Source organism: Balaenoptera acutorostrata, chromosome 8 (genome assembly GCF_949987535.1).
Source record: "Balaenoptera acutorostrata chromosome 8, mBalAcu1.1, whole genome shotgun sequence".
In the NCBI taxonomy this organism is placed as follows: Eukaryota; Metazoa; Chordata; class Mammalia; order Artiodactyla; family Balaenopteridae; genus Balaenoptera; species Balaenoptera acutorostrata.
The window spans coordinates 22,406,290-22,429,871 of NC_080071.1; the positions used below are offsets into that span (position 1 = coordinate 22,406,290).

At 39.0% G+C, this 23,582-nt stretch overlaps 1 protein-coding gene across 5 annotated transcripts in view; it reads right to left on the bottom strand.

The window, feature by feature from the left end:
- Positions 1 to 21,413, bottom strand: part of RBMS1 (RNA binding motif single stranded interacting protein 1) — a 212,207-nt gene extending 190,794 nt beyond the window's left edge. For 3 of the 5 annotated variants that reach the window (XM_057550796.1, XM_057550800.1, XM_057550795.1), the window contains exon 1: positions 20,878 to 21,413. In XM_057550796.1, coding sequence (XP_057406779.1) covers positions 20,878 to 20,952 — 75 coding nt within the window. In that variant the 5' untranslated portion in view covers positions 20,953 to 21,413. The remainder of the gene's footprint in view (positions 1 to 20,877) is intronic. The other 2 variants (XM_057550797.1, XM_057550799.1) reach the window with 2 other exon arrangements.
- Positions 21,414 to 23,582: the final 2,169 nt, after the last annotated feature.

The following is a 23,582-nucleotide window of genomic DNA, read 5'->3' on the forward strand; positions in this document are numbered from 1 at the left end:
ACAAAATTCCTTCAAAAATGAAATGGAAAGAGGCCAAATAACTGCATTTTCCTATTTAAAGTGCCGTTTCATTTTAAAAGTTACTTCAACAACTTCTTTTTGTATATTGATGAACAAGCTTACAGTAGCTATGCTAATTTAATACCACTTTACAATGCCATTTGATAGGATTTTAGCAGATGTTTCCTTACTGACACAAACAAGAATTTGTGGATGATTTTGTTGCTCTTTTTAGAAGAGAAAAAAAAATCTCCATGAAACTGGAAACATCACCTCTCAATATTAGGGACTGAAAAATGTTCTTGAGTGCTGATAGTTGTACAACAATGTGAATGTACTTACTGCCACGGAATTATATACTTAAAAATAGTTAAAATGGTAAATTTTATGTTATGTATATGTTACCACAATAAACAAAACAAAAACATTCTTGAGTTTGTACAGCAAGAGTCATTTTTAAAATCTGCCATAATGACCTTAGACCTTGTTCACTTTAAAAGGCACAGTCTCATATATAATTCTTATGGCCTACTAAAGACCAAGCAAATAAAGCACAATGTGGAAAAGGCAGGCGAAAGGTAGGCTTGAACAGAATAAGAATAATCGGAAACCAAATATCCATGAACTTAATGCCCTGAAAAATATTTTCAGTTGCATTACAGGTAATATGTCATATCCATGATGTAATCATCTGTTTTTCCTTATGGAATAATTATGAACTTCAAGTGATTGTTTTTTCAGATTCTGGACTTAGTGTAATGCAGATTTCTAAAGACAGGCTAAAAAGAAGAAAACTTTATAAAAATGGCCAAGAGAAATCTCAGATTTTATCATAAAGCTGAATATATATTATATATTATATGTATATAATATATTATATATATACAGTAAACCCAAGAAAATAAACAAAAAATGAAGACTCTAAATATCAAGATCTTAAAGAGAAGATATATACACCTTTAATATATCATTATTAATGATAAAATATAAATGATAAAATATGATAAATATCATATTTTCTTCTAGCTGGGTACATACTAGACTTCCTAGCTTCATTCTTTGAATATCTTCTTTGTAACCAATTGCCTAAGAATGGAAGCAACTAGTATGGTACAGAATATATACATTATGGAAATAAATGTATTGTTTTTTAATTGAAGTAGACTTTTTAATGATGAGAAACCTGGACACAATGGTCTATTTTTAAACATAACTCAGTCTAAATAAACATAACCTATATCTGTAAAGCATATCCTATATAACATAAAAGGGTTTTTGCATCTTTTGCTTTACTTTTACTAGCCAAAAAGCTTTAGGACCAACTCCATCTTGGGTGTTTTTGATTTTTTTTCCCTTTACATTCTGGTCTCCAGTATTTGCAAGGTTCCTATACATGGAGACTAGCAATCTGAAAATCTGTAAATGCAGGATCCAACTTCTTACTTCAAAATGGATTTCACACAAAGATTAAATCAGGTAGCCCATACTTCCTTAAGAATTTACTAGAGCTGTATTGCCCAATATGAGAGCCACTAGCCACATGTGGCTAAAACTTTTTAGTGTCTTAGTCACACAAGCCACATTTTAAGTGCTTAATAGTCTCCACAGGGCCAGTGGACACTGCATCAGCCAGTGCAGATATAGAACATTCCCATAATTGTGGAAAGTTCTACTGGACAGAGCTGCACTAAAGGATTGCTTTAAAGAGCAATCTTCCCAAATTTACTTGAAATGAGGTGCTTTGGATTACTTTATAATGCCACTTCAAAGTATTTAATGTCAACACTTGTTTGGTTGTTTTCAATATCTATCTATTGTGTAAAGCAAGGTACAACTCCACTAGCAGACAATTTTCTTAGAAAGTTATCTGCTATTGATAGCAACAGGCCTGGCAAAATGCTTTGCACATAGTAGGCACTCTACTAATACTGCTTAGCTCATTCAAGGAATAATACAGATTTTTAAGAAGGCAATAAGTAGCACTGTTAATTGAAGGAAAAAGAAAACTATTCATTAAGAAAAGTAGTAAGCAGCCATTTATTTATTTGACAAATATTTACTGATCCCCATTCCTCCATTTGCCTCTCCACCTTCTCCACCCTATTCTGTGCCCTGAGAAGCTGACCCATAATGCCCTGCATCAGAGGGACCCTCCTCCCTCTGGCTTCCTACGGATTCCAATTGGAGGCACTCGCAGGAGATCCAAAAATGGGAGGGAAGTGAGGGATGTCTGCCCAACCTAGGTTGGCCTTGGCCCTCAGCTAAGGTCACTGCTCCTCTCAGGCAGCCCTCTTTGCAGGGCTCCCCTTCTAGCTTCTGGGAACTGCTCCCACCTCTAGCCCTTCAGATCCTGTGTAGTAAAAATACCCATCTTTTGCTGGCCTCAGAACATGTCATTATCCCTTTGTGGTTTCCCTAAGTCCTGCCAACACATTTGTAAATATCCTTGTTTATTAAACATCCCTTGAATACCGAGTTTGAGTATGCAATATGTTTCCTGTCAAAACCCTGACAACTATAATCACAAACCCTTCCAGACACAGTTCTAGGCCCTTAGAGACCTCCAGCTAATCCTAAAAAACATCGTTCTTGGGCTTCCCTAGTGGCGCAGTGGTTGAGAATCTGCCTGCCAATGCAGGGGACACGGGTTCGAGCCCTGGTCTGGGAGGATCCCACATGCCGCGGAGCAACTGGGCCTGTGAGCCACAGTTACTGAGCCTGCGCGTCTGGAGCCTGTGCTCCGCAACAAGAGAGGCCGCAATAGTGAAAGGCCTGCGCACCGCGATGAAGAGTGGCCCCCGCTTGCCACAACTAGAGAAAGCCCTCGCACAGAAACGAAGACCCAACACAGCCATAATTAAATAAATAAATAAATTTAAATTAAAAAAAAAAAGCATTGAAAAAAAACAAACAAACAAAAAAACATCGTTCTTAGAAATGTAGCCCTTTTAAAATATTTAATTGCTTTTCAATAATAATGCCCCATCCATATGTTATTCAAAAACTTACAAGTAAAATTTTCATTTTAATGGACCTCTCATTTCTTTTTTTTTTAAATTTATTTATTTAATTTATTTATTATTTTTGGCTGCACTGGGTCTTCGTTGCTGTGTGTGGGCTTTCTCTAGTTGCGGCGAGGGGGGGCTACTCTTCGTTGTGGTGCATGGGCTTCTCATTGCAGTGGCTTCTCTTGTTGCAGATCAAGGGCCCTAGGTGCACGGGCTTCAGTAGTTGTGGCTCACGGGCTTCAACAGTTGTGGCTCGCAGGCTCTAGAGCGCAGGCTCAGTAGTTGTGGCGCACGGGCATGTGGGATCTTCCCGGACCAAGACTCGAACCCGTGTCCCCTGCATTGGCAGGCAGATTCTTAACCACTGTGCCACCAGGGAAGTCCGGGCCTCTCATTTCTATACACATTACATTTGTTATATTTAACTTGAATATTTTGTTTTTGTACTTCATGAAATGCTGATATGACAATGACAAACTAGCTTAATAGTAGTGATGGCCTTCTAGGCACAAACAAGGAGTCTAATAGTAAAGCTACAGATTGAGAAAATTATTTAGGTAATTTAGACTAAAAACCCGTTTTTATCGTAATCATGTGTGTATTTTAAGCATTAGCATTTCACCCCTAAAGAATTCTGGCTGTGCTTCATACTTCTCTTTATCATATTAGTAAACAATAGACATGGATTCAATTTAATAAACATTTATTTAACTACCTACTATGTGCAGAGCATTGTAATAGGCACAAAAAATGAACAAGGCATATTTCTTGTCTTAAGAATCTTACATTCTTATAAAGGAGATAAGATACACACAAATTACTGTTAACAAAATGATATATTAAACTGTTACTAAATTCAGTTTAAATACACATAAAACTTCATGCTATGCTTTTTCTTTCCTGATATTCTGAGTTGTTCCATCTTATCTCCCAACATGTAAATTATATTACATTATAATGAAATTTATTACATATAGTCTAAATGAAATTCCACCTAGTGAAAGTTAACATATAATAAGGAATGAGGAAAGATCAAATTAGTAAACTCTTATGTCCCCATATTTTAAACATCCTAAAAACGAGATTTTATCAGCTGCCCAAGAGTAAGCATATAATAACCAATGCAGAACTAGATATATCTGCCTTAATAGGCCTGTACATTCTTTAAAACGTGAGTAAACTTTGCTCAAAAGCTTCGTGACATATTGAAAAAGTTAGATAAAAGGTTACTAAAAACAGAAACATTTAGTTTAGGAAGTAAACTTGGATCAGAAAAAAATTCCCTGTTTCTAAGGATAATAATTACTCCTGTGCTTACTGGAACCCTGACTTTCCTTTAAGTCACTCTGATGGAATACATATGTTTTTAACTTAGACAAACAATGCACATGACTTCTAAAGTGTCAAGCAGGCCCATCTTTCCTGCAATAATTAAATAAGTAAAGGAAATTCAAACACAAAGCTACCACTGTGTTTTGGGAGAGACTCAGAGCAATTTACACACACACATTATTAATAGCCAAATATGTTAGAGCAACATGGTGTTTTTTTGTTTCGTTTCGTTTTGCTTTGCAACATGTTGTTTAAAGATGATTCACTCACTCCACCTGACAGAACTTTCTGGCCCAAGAAATCAACTGCTCTGTAAAAGAGGCATCCTAAGATGTTTTAAAAAGGAACGTCTCTCCCCAGTCTTTAAAAACACCACCACACTGGAAACCTCCTTGACTGTGACCCTTATCAACTACTAATGGTCCACAAACAATTTGTTTTCCTTACAGATAATGTAGTGGCCCTAATATGATGATTTTAAATCACCCACAGGCCTTTCTGTCATTTCCTTCTGTGCGTGCCATGGCTTCCAGAGTTTACCAGTCATGATGACACACACTAGTAGGAGGAAAACCATAAGGTTTGAACCAATCAGCACTGAGGGTTTTTGAAGCAGTGAGAAAAAAAACAAAACAAACACAAAAGGCTACTACAGTTGTACCTTTGCTCAGTCATGCATTCCTCAGAAGTTGGTTGTAAACCTAATACGACAAAATAAAACTCACCCTTTCCAACTGACTTAAGAAATTACTTCACAAACTATTTCTCTTAATATCTAATTACTCTTTAATAGGCCATGGCTCCTGATGGCTCAACTTTAAATTATACTTTCTGTCAAAGACTTAGAAATATGTAAATGAACTTAGGGAGGCATTTTCACTGAAGAACGTTTTGTAAACTGTGGGAAAATCATTCTCTCTTATTTGCTTACTATATCCCAATTTCTCCTGTATTTGATTTCCCTAAAGTGAGGCATATGGCCAGGCATGTTCTTTCCAGCTAATGTATTTAATGAGTATATGATCCAAACAGCATGAGGGAAAAGCTGTATGCAAGTAGCACAATGGACCTGTTGATGCCTCCTACTGTGTGTTTTCTTTCTCTGAGGTCTTCTATGTAATTGACTAAAATGGAGCTCCTGAAACCCGATCCTATATAAATGCAGAAGGCTGTCAACTATGTTCAAACAACTCATGAAAAAAACAAGAGATACTAGAGACTAACGTGGAGTGCTTGGCATTAGGAAGAAAGTGGTTCCCATCAGAGCGGTGAATGAGAGGGTTGGCTTCAACAAAGAAAGGAGGTGCTTAATCAGAGCCTCTCTGGGTTGTGCCGTTGTTGTTGTTTTGGTGACCAAACAGGTTACAGCAGGTAGTGATGGCAGGACAGAGAAAGTGTAGCGAGAATGAAGTAGTCTGGAGTGTATCCTGCTAGTGTGGGAAGGCTCCAGGCGTGCTGAAAAAGTGAGAGGGTTTTGGCCCCAGACACAGGGCTATGAAAACAAAGACCCTTAGGAATGTGGTAAAGGAAGAATCCAGAAGGAGACAAGGCCTTGAATAGGCCAGAAGCCATGGTGGATGAGCAGGGCCCAGCTACGGTAGCGCTACCCAGCTAACCTGTAGGGTTAAAAACAGGAGAACAAAGCAGAATCAGATCTGGACACTGTTGTGGCAAACCAGGAGAAGTGGCCGTGCTTGGGGAAGGAAGCGCAGAAGTCTGGCCGGCAGGGTGACCACTATTGGTTTCCAATCAGAAACCAGCTGGTGACGCTGGCCCCATTCACACCCCAGTCCAACCTCTGATAAGTTTCCTGGAATAGCTGCTAAAGCTGTGTGTGGCCTGCCTTCTTCCTTCCTTCCCTCCTTCAGGTCATAGCACTGGCCAGTCATGTGAGGTCTGGCCCTCCTGTCACTCCCCCTCCCCATCCCCCCCCCTACTCCCCACCCCCTGGCTCTGGAACTCTACTCCTGTCTCTTCACTTTGGGTAGCTTTCCTCATCTGGAAAGTGAGTGGCTTGGATCAGATTATCTTAAAGTTCCTTCTAGTTCTAACATTCTGTGATTCTTGGATGTTATAAATTCCCAGAATCATAAAATTTAGAGTTGAAAGGGACTTCAGAAGTCACCTATTCAACCTCCTACTCAACCCAAGCTAACCTAGCCAGAACTAATAAGCTTTGAAAGTTCTATGTAGTTGTTTTTGGCTGGCTGAAGTCGGCAGTAATCAAAGCTTAAAAACCTTAAATATAAAGCATGAAAAAAATATATATGAGATTTTTAGAACATCTAAGAAAAAGTTTGAAGGAACAGAAGCCCATAGAGCAGCATGTCCTATTGCTTTCTAAGCACATCTATTCCCAGCCTTTGTTTTCACAATATCCAGGGTATATTAAAAAAAAAAAAAAAAATCACAGGGGATGTTAGGAAATTCTCCAAACACAAACTAATTTTCAGCTGATTATCATGCTTATATCAGACAAGGTGATTGGATGACACATCATCAAATAAACGAAGCCTCAAAGGGAGAATAAAGAATATAAAGGAGAAACAGTTACATTTTGAGATGCATTCAAGAAAAATCAAAAAGCATGTCATCTGTTCTTAAGGGCGAAGTTTCAGTTATAAGCTACTTTTCAAAATTAATTTTTACCTGATAATGAATATTCTCTCTCGCCCTTCAAAAGAATTATTTTCTTAGAGTCTATGCCAACTATCATACTATAAATTTTGAAGAAATCATCGGCTGTATTTAAGAAATAAGCATTTAAAACAATAATTTTCCATTGTGTTTTATTATCAGTTACTTAAAATTGGTAAGTTCATAAATAAATAAGAAGAGATATCCTTCTTACAGATTACATGAAACTATACACAATGACATTCTCTCTGCATAGTAACCAACACTGAGGTGTGTAACTTGAATTTTTAGATGGATTATTTATAATCCTTTAAAGTGCAATTTATTTAAGGGTTTAAGCAATTCATAGGATAAAGGATCTTTCTAATAAATGAGTAACATTAAAAAGATGATATATTTGGATAAATCGTTCGAAAATCAGAACTGATTTTGGCAAATGTACTTGTGATGTAATAATTACCACCCCCCCACCCAAACCCCAAACTTGACTTAATTGCTGAGGATTAAGAAGGACTGGAAGATATCAGTTGTCCCAATATTGATGTATAGACAATGTCAGTCCAATAAAAATTCTATCAGATTTCTTTTTTTATGAAAATTGATAAGCTTATTCTAAAATTTATTTTAAAAGGTAGAAGATCTAGAATAGTTAAGGCCACTTTGAAGAATACACAGTTAATATATTGCTCTGGTAATTAAGACCAGGTAGTATTGACACAAGAATACATACAGAGCCAAACAAAAAGTCCAGAAAAAGAAACACATAAATGTGGTCACCTGATTTACAACAAAGGCGGCACTGAAATTCAAAGGGGAAAATGAAAATGTCTTTTCAATAAATGCTGCTGGATCAGTTAGATATTCATATGGGGGGGGAAATGAATCTTGACCCTATCCACAAACACAAAAATTAATTAGAAATGGATTGCAGAGCTAAATATGAAAGATAAAATACAGCTCCTGGAAGAAAAAATAGGAATATAACTTCATGACCTTAAAGTAAGCAATGATTTCTAAAACAGACACAAAAAGCGGTGAACATAAATCATAAACTGAACTTCATTAAAATTAAGAACTTCTATTTATTAAAAGATAGTAATCAGAAAATGAAAGGGAAAACTGAAAATTGGGAGGAGATACTCTCATACATATATATCTGATGAACGATTTGTATCCAGAATTTATTTAAAAACCTACAACCAATAAAAAGGACAACCCCATGTAAAAAGCGAGCAAAGGGAACCCTCTTGCACTGTTGGTGGGAATGTAAATTGATACAGCCACTATGGAGAACAGTATGGAGTTTCCTCAAAAAACTAAAAATAGAACTACCATACGACCCAGCAATCCCACTACTGGGCATATACCCTGAGAAAACCATAATTCAAAAAGAGTCATGTACCACTATGTTCATTGCAGCTCTATTTACAATAGCCAGGACATGGAAGCAACCTAAGTGTCCATCGACAGATGAATGGATAAAGAAGATGTGGCACATATATACAATGGAATATTACCCATAAAGAAACGAAATTGAGTTATTTGTAGTGAGGTAGATGGACCTACAGTCTGTCAAACAGAGTGAAGTAAGTCAGAAAGAGAAAAACAAATACCGTATGCTAACACATATACATGGAATCTAAAAAAAAAAAAAGTGGTCCTGAAGAACCTAGGGGCAGGACAGGAATAAAGACACACACATAGAGAATGGACTTGAGGACACGGGGAGGGGGAAGGGTAAGCTGGGACGAAGTGAGAGAGTGGCATGGACTTATATATACTACCAAATGTAAAATAGATAGCTAGTGGGAAGCAGCCGCATAGCACAGGGAGATCAGCTCGGTGCTTTGTGACGACCTAGAGGGGTGGGATAGGGAGGGTGGGAGAGAGATGCAAGAGGGAGGAGATATGAGGATATATGTATATGCATAGCTGATTCACTTTGTTATAAAGCAGAAACTAACATACCATTGTAAAGCAATTATACTCCAATAAAGATATTAAAAAAAAAAAGCAAGCAAAAGGTTGAGTTTTATGTTATGTGAATTATATTCAATAAAGCTGTTATGTTTAAGAAGTGAGCAAAATACTTGAAAGACACTTCACAAAAGAGGAGATCCAATTGGCCAATAAATATATGAAAAAGTGCTCAACATCATTAATCATCAGGGAAATGCAAATTAAAACCATAATGAGATACCACCCACCAGAAGGGCTAAAATTAAAAAGACTGACAATACCAAGTGTTAGTGACATACAGAGCAAATAGCTTTCTCACATTTTGCCAGTAGGACTAGAAAATGGTAATATCTACCATTTTAGGTGAACATACACATATCATGTGACCTACCAGTTCCTCTCTTATGACTAAATGCATATGTTGACCAAATGGTATGAACAAGAATAATTACAGCAATTTTATTCATAACAGCTCCAAATTGAAATAATCCAAATGCCCATTAATAGTAGAACAGATAAATGAATCGTGATATATTCTCTAATAGAATACCACATAGCATTAAAAAAAGAAATCGACTGTTACACATAAGAACATGGACGAATCAAACCAAAATGTTGATGAGCTAAGGAGGCCAGACACAAAAGGATACATACGATAGGACTTCATTTTTATGAAGTACAAGAATAGGCAAGGGCTTCCCTGGTGGCGCAGTGGTTGAGAGTCTGCCTGCCAATGCAGGGGAGATGGGTTCGAGCCCTGGTCTGGGAAGATCCCACATGCCGCGGAGCAACTAGGCCCGTGAGCCACAACTACTGAGCCTGCGCGTCTGGAGCCTGTGCTCCGCAACAAGAGAGCCGCGATAGTGAGAGGCCCGCACACCGCGATGAAGCGTGGCCCCCGCTTGCCGCAACTGGAGAAAGCCCTCGCACAGAGACGAAGACGCAACACAGCCAAAAATAAAAAATAATAAATAAATAATAAAAGCTCACCAGGTGATTCTAATGTGCAAGGTTGCTGTGAATACAAAACACCTAACGAAAAAAAGAATAGGCAAAACCAATACACAAAGATAGAAGTAAGACTAGCAGATACCTTTGAGGAGGAAACTGTGAGAAGGGGCATGAGGGTGCTTTCTGGGTGCTGGAAATGTCACAGAGTGACCCGGGTGGCCATTACATGAGCATAACAATCTATATATTTAAAATGTGTGTGCTATACTATATATATGTTCTACCTCAAATAAAAATTTTAAATAAACAAGTAAATAAAATTATCTCGTGCTCCACAATGGCAAGAATCATGCCTCATTTACATATTTGCACCTTCCAGGGCCTAATACAATGCCTGCTCAGTGTTTGTTGAATTTAATTAAATTGCCCACCAGGTAGCTCCACCTCTATGGTCTCAGCTAGATGATTTTAGTACAACATGTCTGAGTGGTCAAGAGTAGAACTATAGTTGTGCACTTGCTTCCTGCAGCCTCCTTTTAAATTCCCAATGCGTTCATGTTTAAAATATCTGGCGCTTTTTTTTTCTTTTCCAAAAAGGGAGATAGGAGTATTTGCATACTGAAAAACAACCCCATTTGCAGGGTTTAACAAGATTCAAATCAAAAAGGCAAAGGAAGAGGAAACAAAGAAAGGTGCTCCTGTGGCGCCCTAGAAAGCAGATGTTCATTAGGGCCCAGACACACAGATGACGATCACCATGTGCTTATCTGAACCAGCTATCGTCAGAACACACAGTCAAATCAAATTTTGAAGGCTCAAAGGATATGCACCGAAGAACATCCCGAACTGCTGAGACATGAATTTGAATTTGGTGACAGAGACAGAGGGGTAGAAAAGAACACTGTCATTTGAAATCCTATTTATATGTTAAGATATAATCTACTCTTTAAAAAAAGCAATCGAAATCAACATTTAAGATTTTTGCTATTAAAATTAAAATCTGAGGAACTATTACCAAGTAAGAAACACACCTTTTTTTAGTCTTTTGCCAATCAGAAAAATACTTTTGTGGTTATTTTTAGATAAAGAATATTTTTGTGAAATATTCAAGAAACAGAAAAAAATGGCTACATATGATTTTAAATTTTATTATGGGTACAGAAAAATTGTATGCAGCTTACCATTTCACTATGTCATATTTAAGTTCCAATCTCATTAAGAGCACACATTTGGCATCAAAACACTTTTTATTATGCTAATTATATTCTCTTTTGTTCAAAGTATTACATCATGCCTGTGCTTCTATAACACTTATACATTACCAAATACAATTTTATTAAAATTTTCCATATAAAATTGGATAAGGAATCAGAAAGAAAATCCCATTCAAAGAGGGAACTGTAATTAGCAAATTCTTAATCGTAATCTGTAGCATTAAGAGGTAGCAAAGATTTTTTTTTAAGCCAAACTAAGTCAAACCCACTTGGTCCCTGAGTTGGGCAGACGCAGTGGGAGTAGCTTTTATGCAGCCATCACCCTGGCAGATTCACCACTGGGCACACAAACGTGTAGCTGGTCAGAAGCCAGTCCACAGTGGCACTACTGTTACCGCGCAAGAAGAAAAGGTAGAAGCAGGAATGGAGGAGAAAGGGGAACGAAGGAGTGGGGGAAAAGGAGACGGGAAAGAGGAAGCACCCTTTGAGATTGCCCAACCCCCTGGACCCTTGCCATTCCTACTTTGCAGGCCCTTGGGCTTTGTCTAGCTCTTCACCCCAGAGTCAAGCCGCAATCCGGAAACAAAATACCAAGGGATCTATGGTCTGAGTCGTGTTCTACAGCATAGACTGGTCCCATTTTTGCCCTCCTTTCAGGGGAGGATTCTTAACCTGTGCTCTACAGGCTGAGTCTCAGTAAAAATCTGAGGTTAATGGGAATGTACCATCATCAGATTCTCAAGGTTAGAGGTTCCCCTAAGAGTTATGAACCATTGTTGGACCAGGACCCGGTGAAAATAAGAGAAGTGATGGTATTGGACAATGTTTTCTTTGTCTTTTGATATCCTTCTTGTTACCAGTCTCAAGAGCTGTTTGCTTGATTCCGTGCTAGAGAAGAGAAGGAAAGCTTGTGAGGCTGTAGTAATCTAGTCAGTGACGAGCTAGGGATGAAAAGCCCTACTTCTTAGAAAGCCGGGGACTGCTTTATGAAAATTGGGGGTGGGCTAGGAGGAAAGGGAACAAGAGATTATCAGTGAGGCCAACACAGGAAAAGAAAACAAGTAAGCAGGGAGCTAGTCTCAGGAGCGAGGAGCGAGGACGTCTCCCAGGGCCTTAACTCAGCAAGAAGCTCCTGAACCCACAACCCCCAGCTTCGCAAATCCCTGACCCACATGACTCCACAAGCCACACCTCCCATCTCTTCTTGAAACCCGGCCCCCAGTCTTAGAAGCTCAAAACCCCTTCTGAGGGACTAAGGGAACTCGTCTTCCCACTGCCCCTCAGGTGAGTTAGGGAAAACTCCTCACTCCCCTAAAGGGGGCAAAGATGGGTTCCCCGAATTCCAACTCTGAATACTCACCCCCCCCTCCTCCAAGAAACATTGTCCCCTTGTGATGATTTGGTTCTATGGTAGGACCAGTACAGAACAAGTGTATGTGAATTATAAAGTGGGTTACTTTCACAAGCTCTTATGGGTTGGCTGGGGACCCTATCATTAAAGATAACAATTTATATATGAAATATACTAGATGAGTTTCAAGTTCTAAATAATTGATAAGTGAACTTTTGGGAACAAAACCTGTTGGAAAAACAATTCGCTTGTAAGATAAGGTATACCCAATCACAGAACAAATCACATAGAGCTCTAAAAAATATCATTTGCCCAGCTATAGAATTTCAGCTATAGAAGTTTCTCTGCTAGCCAGTTCTTTCTGTGCTGTTGTTGTTAATAAAGGTATGCAAATAATTATGTAGAATAAAACCTAAGAGCTGAGATTAGGAATTGTTTTTTTTAAGGCTTCCATTTTTAAAACAATGCAATTAATCAAAGCTGTGCTCTGTAGGAAGCAGAGAGGGTTTGGGGAGTATTTCAGTTAATGACCTGAAAACTGGCAAATTTTTCTTTCTGTAAATGTCTGCATTTGTCAAAAACCTGTTTCGTGATGAATCCAAGTTATTGTTGAGAAGACAAAGGTAAAGTTGGTGGTATTACAAATTTCTGATATGATTTACTTTTCCTTGTAACCAAATATTTTATCTGAGACTTTATTTCAAACTGCGAAAATATTTCATTGCTATTCTACAGGTGAGGAAGGGTTTAAGTGGTTTTCCAGCACAAACATACTCCCAATTATAAGTCTCAAAATCATCATGTTTAAAAAGTGTTAAACAGGTGAAATAGTATCGTGTCATTTGAGGAGCTTAAGTATAACAGAGATGTAAGTTTATAATCTAAAATTCTTTTTCGGCAACTTTGATTCCCCCCCCCCCCAAGAAACTCAAGTTCAGAAAAAGCACAGAATTCCATGATGTATCCATCTAATTCTGCCCATTCTTATTAGTAAATTTTTCAACTTATAAAAAACAAAACTAGTATCATGTAAAGAAGGCCCACCCACTTGCACAGTTGGGAAGATGATGCATTTTTCCTTCAAGATCAGTAAAAATTATTTATGATATCAATGAAATGATCTAGTTTTGTTGCACGAAAACCATCCCTGAAATTGCTCTTTTTCTGGACCCAGCAGCCCAACAGCGCTTGTTCAATGGGTAGCCAGAGGGATAGGTTCTGTGTCTCACACTGAGGCCAGAGGATAATATGACTCCTGAAGGACTTAGCTCCATTGCAGAGTAAACAGCTTATTTTAAAAGAATTAAAGCTAGATAATGACCAAATAAAGAGAATAAAAAGCTATAACCATGAAAGATCAGGAATAATAAAAAAATCTGTTATTTTCTGAAGAAATGCCAGCTCACAATAGACACATTATCACCATGTAGATTGCAGGCACACAAAGATGTAATTAGCAACATAACAAAACTCCAAAGAAGGCTAATAAATTAGGAGAAATAAACATCACTTCAAATGGTTTAAACAATAAATGTAATATTTCTATATAACCATTATGTCATCATTTAAGAATTATATTCTCGGCCTGTCACAACCCTAATAGGTGGGTTTAATAGCACATTTAAAAGCATAAAACTGGAAAAATAATAATGTAAAATAGGGTCATTGAATATGAAACTTTGAGGAGGAGTTAACATAAAGTACAAAAAGGCGATATTCTTTAAAGTTCTAAGTAGTCATAAAAGGATAATAGAGCAGAAAATATACAAAACAATGGTGATTATCATTTCAAGAAATTTTCATTCATTAATCTAAAGCCCAATTCTTTCTAAAATTCCCAGGTTTACTGGAACTTTTATTAGCACTTTACTTTTTCTCACAATACACATGGCACTGTATTTAATCCCACATACAGTTCTGAGTGCCTTCCTGTCACTCAGACCCTTGGTTGGTATGCTGCCTTCCTGGGTGTACTATTTTGTAAATATCCTTTGCTTATGTCTTGAATTGTGTCTATTCTGTCTTCCCTGGCAGCTGGAGAGCAGGGACCAGATATTACACTCCCTAATCTTTCCCAATATCAAATGCAGAGAATGGTGCTCTGGGGTCACTAAGGAAATACGATCGCTTAGTTAGTATTTTAGCCCTTCATGAGCCTCAGCAATTTCCCACAAACACCAGATTAAAATTTAGCCTAATTCCAGAATACAGATGTTACAGCCATTGTAGGCAATCATCCACCAGACATTGATTTTGTGTGTTTACGGTAGCAGATTTATAAGCAAGTTAGCTGTTGATATAAGCATCTAATCTCTCTTTAGAATCTAGGTTTTCATATCTGTCATCCAGAAGACTGTTCTCCATGCTCTAAAATGGTAAATGCATCCATTTAAGAATTAGCTAAAAGACAATGTATGGAGAATGATAATGTTCAGTTTTAGACTGAACATTTTCTCCTCTAGGAGGTCTAGGTGTTGATTTTTGCCCCCTTTTTCTCTCTCACCATCTTTGACACACTTATTTTCCAATGTTTGTTTGAAAATTTTAAATATTCATATAATTATGTTAAGGAGACTAGATGCATTAAGCAAAAATAAGGAATTCAAATATGTGAGATACATGTTTAGCTTGTTGGCTTGGCTGTCACCATTCTCTTTACACTTTTCCCCACATTTCTACTTGATTAAGAAATGATTTAGTTTCTGTTATCAAATTTGTGTGCATGCTCAAATTTGCATGTGTGTTTGACACACACAATCTAAGAAGACATTTTGCCGTGTACCATCTGACCAAACTCCCGGTGGTAAATGTCTGTATCATCCAAGTGCTGCTTCTCCCGAGGCGTAGCCGAGTTCCACCAGCTTTTACTACTTACTCGTTAAAATGATACAGCAGAGAAACCAGAACATTTACATTCATTCCACATAAAATCCCCAAGCCCAATGTTCAATTTTGAATATATGGTTTAATTTTGTACCAAATATTATGGCACTGCATTTAAATCACTGACATATCATTACTACACTTTCTTTAAAATAAGCGATGTTACATTGAATAAAACACTTCCACTTAAGAACAACTGGATATGTTCCCGCTTATTCCTGTAATACCCAATGAATGAGATAGAAAGCTAGGTGGCTGAATGTCATATTTAACGTTATACAACGCTCAGTAACAGAGATAATTATAATTCTGAACACCTCAATGCTAGTTTATGTTTTACTTATTATCCATTAAATGAATAAATGTTTTTACCACATCTGAAATACTATGAAAAATAAGGATTTTCTTGAAAATTAAGCAGAAAAAAGTTTGACTCGTGTTGGTGGGGGCCAGTAATAAGAGGCAAAGACAGGCTGAGTCACCAATTTATCACATGTAACATTTCCCTCTTTGATATAATACTATGAGTTTTTTTTCCTGGCACCATATTCTTTAATAAAGACTGCCAAAAAAAAAAAGGCACTTTTTGATTCCATAAATTAAGCATGGATCAACTGATATGTGATTCATCTTAGGGATCTTACTTCATAAAATGTTTGAAGTTTTCATTATAGGAACAAAATAAATTAACATTCAAATCAAACTATATTGAGATGTCATTAGAAAATCAGGCTGAGTTATTATATTCGTAGATTTTGGTCTATAATTTTTTTCTGGTCTAAGAAAATTTTGCATGTACTTATTCAGAATAATAATAGTCACTAACAAGCATTTATTTAGCACCTACTGTTCTGCAAATCAAGCAAGGAAATAGGGAGGGCTGATAGCCTTTGAAGAGAGACTTAGTGTGGGATAAGGACACCATGCTTGGGGAAAATAAACTTTAGGGAACTGAGCATCCAATAAAAAACAAACTAGACAAGAAATTCTTCATCTTTAAAAAGAATGAACAACATTTAGGTGTCCATATCATTTTTACCTCCATTCTAGATCTTCCTCACATGATTTTTATTGGTTAAGCAGACATAAGGGAAAAAAAGAATTTTATTTTCTGGCAACTCCCTCTTTAGTAAAAAGAAAAGGGAAAAAGGTCCCTTTGTCTTTAAAGACCTACGACTTAAAATTTCAGTACTCATTAAGTAAGCTGGGGTAATTTAAAAGTTCCAAAAAACCACTAAGCAAAATACAAAGTCTGAGAAATATGTCAGTAAAGCTTAAAAAAATGTTTTTCATGAAAGTGTATTACATGGAAATTGCCCATATTTGAATTTAAATTCGAAGCCAAGATTGCCAAACATGTAAGGTATATATAGTTATACTGATTCTAAATGACTGAATACTTTCCTACTTCTCTTCACTTATCTTTCCCTGTTCCGTTCTAGGAGCATAAGATTTGTCTCCCAACATATAAAAAAATAATATGTATTACGGAAATTCAAAAGAAATGGCTATCCAAGGGGAAGGGTGCTACAATATTTCATCATAATGCACCTTGATTTTTTAGCATTTCCATGACCTTGAGCCTTCCAACACCACTTCCAGATAGCCACAATATCCCGCTCGCTTAAGGAAATAAGGTGTATTCATCATGTAAAATATTGTATTACTGCATGGATGCATTTAAGCAAACTTTATTCATCTCACAAACGTACTTACTTCTCAAGACACAGAGCAACCCAAGTTTTAATATCATGCCACTGTACCTCCAATTCACCTTAATATACTCAGTAGTTCCACGTATCAAATCATGACCCCTCATTCCTGGAGAAACAGATTGATACAATATTCATTTGACTATGACTAAGGAAAAGTTAAGGAATTCAACAGAATGTTAATGTACCCAAAAATTCAATTCAGAAAAGCTGCTTTTTTTCTAGTAGCTTCACTAATAGAACACCAAATTATATTACTCATTATTTTTCAGATTTTGAAGCTAGGTTCAGGTATGTTCTTTGGCATACACTTATACAAAAATGGCTTTAAAACAAAAATTTGTTTTAGAAACAAACATTTCTCTAGTGTAGAACATTTCCTTAGGACACAAAACAATATAACTATGAATAAAGACACAAATGTGTCAAACTGCTTGTAGCTGGTATGAAATATTAGCTAACCATGTAAAGAACATTTTGTACTTCCCTTTCTTCAGAAGAACTAGAATAAGTATTTCGATTTCCATAAATATTTGCATACACATATTGGCAGTAACGTATATCATGGTATCTTTGAAACAAACAGAATTCAAGGGTTGCCTTGCAATAAGTGAAAATGTCTACACACAAAATGTTAATTAAAATATGTTACATTATCAGAATTTTTCCTGTGTATCTGAAAAGTAGATACCAAATTTAATTTTTAGTAATATGGCATGCCACTTAATAATTTAGAAAATCCTTTAGAACAATACGTGCTTATATTTATGAAGCTACATCAACCTGTATCTTAGAATGAATGTGTCAGGTGATAAAGAGAACCCTGCTGTGATAAGACCATCCTTAACGGAGAAATACAAAAAACTCAACAAGCGTGTAAAATCAGGTTACTTGCAATCTCTGTTACTCTATGCTAAGGCATTATGAAAATTTCGCAGTCTCCTTCATTCCCACCCATGTCCTTCCTTTCTATAACATCCTCAATTTTACTTTATGTTTAATGCAGCTGTATTACTTTTTCTAATAATTATCTTTTTCTGTCAAAGCACAAAGCATACCAATATGGTCACACACTGTAATCTAGCTCCACAGGCTTTTTTGGTTGTTGATTGTTAGTAGAATGCAGAAGTAACAAATATATTTTTATAGAGAAAAATTACTAAATTTTTTCAGAACAGACTCTGGATGATTAACATACGAAGAATGATTTGACATATGTTAACTTTTTACGGTATGGCAACAAAACTCATTTTCAAGTGCCATTTTCATTGGTATCTATTCCTTCTAATGAAAAGAAATCCCATCTGTTTATTCTTTTTCAATTCAAAACACATCCATCTCTTGATCACAAGTTTAAGTCAAATATCACTTGGTAAACGACCATGCCATCCCTCAGTTTTTGATATAGCTTCCACACATTAGTTTCAAAACAACTCTGTCTAGCAAACACATCACTGTACTTTAAACAGTGATGTTTTCTATCCCATATTTCAGGAAGGTTAAAACACACACACACAGAGGCAAGGATCATCACTGTAGACAACAGATTCTACGTCAGTTTATTAACTGTTTAGGTAGATTAGGTAACACTTGTTTTTAAACTAACTACAAATCAAATCAGGTCTCTATTTTTTTTAATGACTCACAATACCATGTGACCAAGAGATAGATGAGGTAAGGGAGACAAAAAGGGCTATGTGTTCTGAACTATGCTACCTAAAATCTGCATCTAGTCGCTTTACATTTTAGGAGATGCCTCTTCCTGAGATCATCAAGATACTTTACAACAGGGAATTTAGATTTAATTATCAAACTTTAATACCAAGTTATATAGGTCAAGTGAGTATGTATGTCTTTCTCCGGAAACAAAGAGATTCAGAATAATAGGATTTCAGATTTCATAGTAGAAACAGCAAGATATGTTTTGAGAATGTCATTTACCGTAACACAAATCAATATTAAATGCTTTATGCAGGAAGCACACTTTCAGAAAATGGGCCCTAAAGCTTTCTGGGATCCGACCCTAATTACTAGAGCAGGCTCTTGCCGTTTGTCTCTCTCTTCAATTATTTACGGGGCAAAAAGAGCCAAATGGCATTGCATTAGCTATATTAAATGCTATGTACTTGGTTTCTAACTTACTAATGGTACATAAAAATTACTAAGGTGAATATGCCTGTAGAAACATGGCCTTTTTTTCTTTTTCACCTGAGTGTATGTTATTTATTATTCATATAGTTAAGTGTTGAATAGGCTGTCTTTTAGGTACCCAATGCTGCATAATTTAAACAAGTGCATTAAACATATATGATATCTAAAAGGTAGAGCATTGATTACACTTTAAAATTTCTTTGAACAACTTATATTTACAGTGTAGCTCACCAAAACACGGGTACCTCCCTCCACTCCCTGAAAACAAATACAGCAGCGACCACACAAGAATGAATGATGGGTACCCTTGCTGCTACCATCTTGCCGCTTTGTGGCGACCCAAAGTAAAATGAAAATGGGGAGAGGGGTGAAAATGAGGCCCTTGAGGGCTAAGAAATTTCAGGTCTCTATGCTAACAAGTGTCCTTTTTACATGGACACATGCAAAACTATGATGCAGGTACATAACATGGACCACACACACTTGTAAGAAAGAAAAGCTGATCAAGGTTGAATCAGAGATTCTCTGCACCAGGCCAGAAATGCCCTCTGCCAGCAAGCAGGGCATGATTACAACCTCCCAAAGAAAGTTCAGAGGCTGCATCTTTTGTGATCTAGAAGGGCACCAGGAGTCAAGATAAGAGATGCTAATTGCTGAAGAAGTCTGGTGCATCCAACTTTTGCCCTCCCAAACTGTGGGAAAAAGCTTCCAAAGCAGTGAAACCCTCACTCTTCATGGACCCAATATTTTTTTTCGAGTTCAGGAGGCATCAAATTCTTATTGTCAAAATAGGATAGGCCCACTAACAACGTACCCAGGGCCCCTGGAAAGCCAGTCGCAATTTGTATGACTACATGTCATCCGCTGTGTTACCTAAGCGTGTTCCAAGGCCGTTTTTGAGAAAGCACCACTGGAAATCGATCTGTGGTAAACATGTAAGTAGTAGGTCTCTAAACTAAATACTAAGTCACTTCTTTCTCTGCATCGAAATCTGCCCATTGTCCCTCCTTTGCAGAAGCTACAGGGAAGATTAAAAGGGACATCAATGAACGCTGAGTGAACTTTGGCCACTTTTCTACCCAAAACAACAGCGTAAAAGTAGAAATCAGTAACCAGGTGAAGTGCCACACCGCACAAAGATCAAGGCGAGGGGCGGGCGCGCAGGGCCGGAGGCGGGGAGGAAAAAGTCCCGTCCCCCGCCTCGAGCCCCAGTTGTCTCGCGCGCGGGAGGCTGAGGGGCGTCCCCGGGGGGTGGGAGGCTCCGCGCCACTCCGAGGGAAGCCGAGAGTTACTGCTCGCCGGGCGAGGCCCAGGAGAAGGGCTCGAAGATCCGCGCCGCCAGCGGGTCCTGCCGCGGGCCCCAGGCGTCGGCGGCCGAGCAGCCAAGGCTCGGCGAGGGGCGCCGCTCGGCCCGCGACCCTCCCCGCTTCCCGGGCCAGGAAGGGGCCGGCGGCTCTTTCCTGTCTAGTCTCTCCCCCCGCGGCTTTCTGTAACCCGATCCCCGCACTCCGCTCCGCGGGCAGCCGCCGCCCCGCGCGCCGCCGGGCTTCGCCCAGGCCAGCGCTATAGTTAGCAACCTTCCATCAACTCCACCGGGGGCGGCGGGGGCTCGCCGCGTGCCCCTCCCGGACCGGAGCCGCGCGCGCCCCCGGCGCCCCCCGCCCCCGGCGCCCCTTTACCTTCGCTTGAAGATACTGGGGGTAGTAGTAGGTGGCGTACTGAGGGTACATCTGCTGTTTCCACACTTTGCCCATGAAGCTGGAAGGGAGCCTGCCGTGCAGGGTCGCGGGTACTTTGGGGTTTCCAAGTCTCGGTCTCTCCTGCCTCTCCCTTTCCGGCGGTGGCGGCTGCCGCTGCTCCACCTCCCAGCCCGGACCAGACGTCCTCCTCCTCCTCCTCCTCCTCCTCCTCCTTCTCCTCCTCCTCCTGCTTCTGCTCCCAGACAGAGAGAAAGACACTGCAGAGCGCAGAGGGCACCCCGGACAGGGCGCTCGCAAGGAGTTGCCTCCCGGAGCCCGAGTGCTCCGGGGCTGCCAAGGGCTGGCGCGCCGGCCGCGCTCCGCTGCGGCGAGCAGGCTCAGCGGGGCCGGGAGGTGATCAATACAAGTGGAAAGTGCTGCGGCGGCGGCGGCGGCGGCGGCTGCGCTCGGTGCCAGGCGGCATCTGGGGTGGGTGCGCCCGATTGGGAGAGGGGAGAGGGGCTGGCGTGCCGAGGCCGTGGGGGAAGGGCGGGCGGGGGCGGGGCTTGGGAGCCGCGGAGCCGGGACCGGCTGGAGGTGAGGGCTGACTTTTAACCACTCCTCACCTCCCAGGCTTGACGGGCAGAAGCCTTGGGAGCCCGAATCGCTTTGTGTTGGGGGTGGAGGGTGGGGGTAGATTGGGGAGGGGGGACCCAGCTTAAGAACTGCAGAGTGGACACCTTCTTTGGGGGGACCCAGCTTAAGAACTGCAGAGTGGACACCTTGTTTGCTTTCATGAGTTTTTATCTCCTTAAGGGGGAGGGGAGGTAAGGGGGAAAGAGGAGGAAATCTGATTCATCTCTCACTTCCCGCCCCCCCCCGCCCAATGATTTTTTTTTTTTTTCACAAGAGGAGGAAAATGATTTAGTGCCCAACCACAAGGCTAGAGTGGGGACACCTGGGTTCGGTTCCCCCCAGGCCACAACACTAATTTTCTAGGTGACCTTGGGAGGGTTAGTGTCCTTCGGATTGGTGAGTTTGGTGCGATATGAGAGGTGAAATCATGCCCTCTGCACAAGAGGAGGCAAAGCACTCAAACACATACACACACACGCTCCTCACAACAAATAGACGGATCTTTCTAAGGGGAAGATGTCGCAAAGAGGCAGAATGTTATTAGAGGACACAATATAGACATCAGCTTTTCTCTGCCTCTTTCTAATGCTGCCAGACAGTCTGACAACTCCCACTCAGGAACAAGGAAACTCCCTGAGTTTGGAATATTTTAAGGCCATTTTGAAAGTCACGCTGGCATATTGTTGCAGTGTGCTTCAGTGACATATTAAAATCAATCTCTCCCTTTCTGCCTCTCTCCATCTCCTAATTGTCACAGCTCCAGACAGCCCCAGACAGCAGTGGTTCAGTTCACTACATAACTGGATATAATTTAATGGAGTTAATTGGTCCCTGAAGCTGCCTGTAGAAGACTTTTATATTCTAGCTCAACAAGAGATAATACCAAAAATGTACAAATAGGATAAGTAGGAAAGCACCTTCAAATTGGAGTTGTTGTGCATCTAATAAAATGTAATGAAAAATTAATCTGTTATTAAGTAGACCTTGATTACTCTGTTTTGTCATTTTGGTTTTCTGAGAGTCTGTTTTCATAATAGCACAAAGGTAAATCAAACTGAAATGGAATGCATGATTTTGTCAAACAGTTACATTTTTATTTGATTACATTTCAAAAGATTTAGTAAGATACTTTAAAATGATGCAATAGTGAAATGAAACCTTTATCATCTTTATATGATTTAGACAAATTTCTAGGTTATACATTTTGAAAAAACAAATGTAAGTTCATATGAGAATATTTTGGATATGCCAGGAGGCAAATCACGTTCTTTTAAAAAAATTAACAGTTAACCCATGTGAAATCCTATAGCTGAGCTTCTGCTGTATTGTGGGCCCTGTGGAGGTTAATGTCGATCTGAAGGTCGGGGTGGTCCATTGCCTAGCTAAGGGAGCTAAAAATAGTTCTTTATACTGTTTCAGTGTGGGACTCTTGAATGCATTTGATAAGAGAACCATGTGAACTAACCTGTGTTAAGAACCTAGGAGGACTAGGAATGATGGTTTACAGGAGTGACGGAAGGAAGAGAACAAGTTAAGAACAATCTCAGGAGTTCTAGGCCTGAGTTGATAAAAGAAATTACCAAACTCAGACTGTCGTACATTTTTCTGGATGATGAAAATTCAGTCTGTTTTACAGAGCCCAGAAGCACACCCACAATTATGTAGACACTTGATTTATGACTGCGGTGGTATTGCAGAGCAGTGGAGAAAGAATGAGCTTTTCAATAAATGATTCTGGGTCAATTGGCTATCCACATGGAAAAAATGAAATTGGAGCCCTGCTTCACAAAAGGGGAAGAAAGAATTTCAAATGAATCAAAGACCTAGATGTAAAAAAAACAAAACTATAAAGCTGTTAGGAGATAATATAGGAAATATCTTGATAGCATTGAAGTAGGGAAAGATTTCTTTAATAAGGTGACCAAGAGTACAAGATGGATCAACTTGACTCTATTAAAATTCAGAACACTGATTCATCAAAGGATTCTATAAAGAGAGTGAAAAAGCAAGCCACAAAATAATTATTTGTAATCCATATAACTACAAAAGGCTAATAGAATATATAAAGA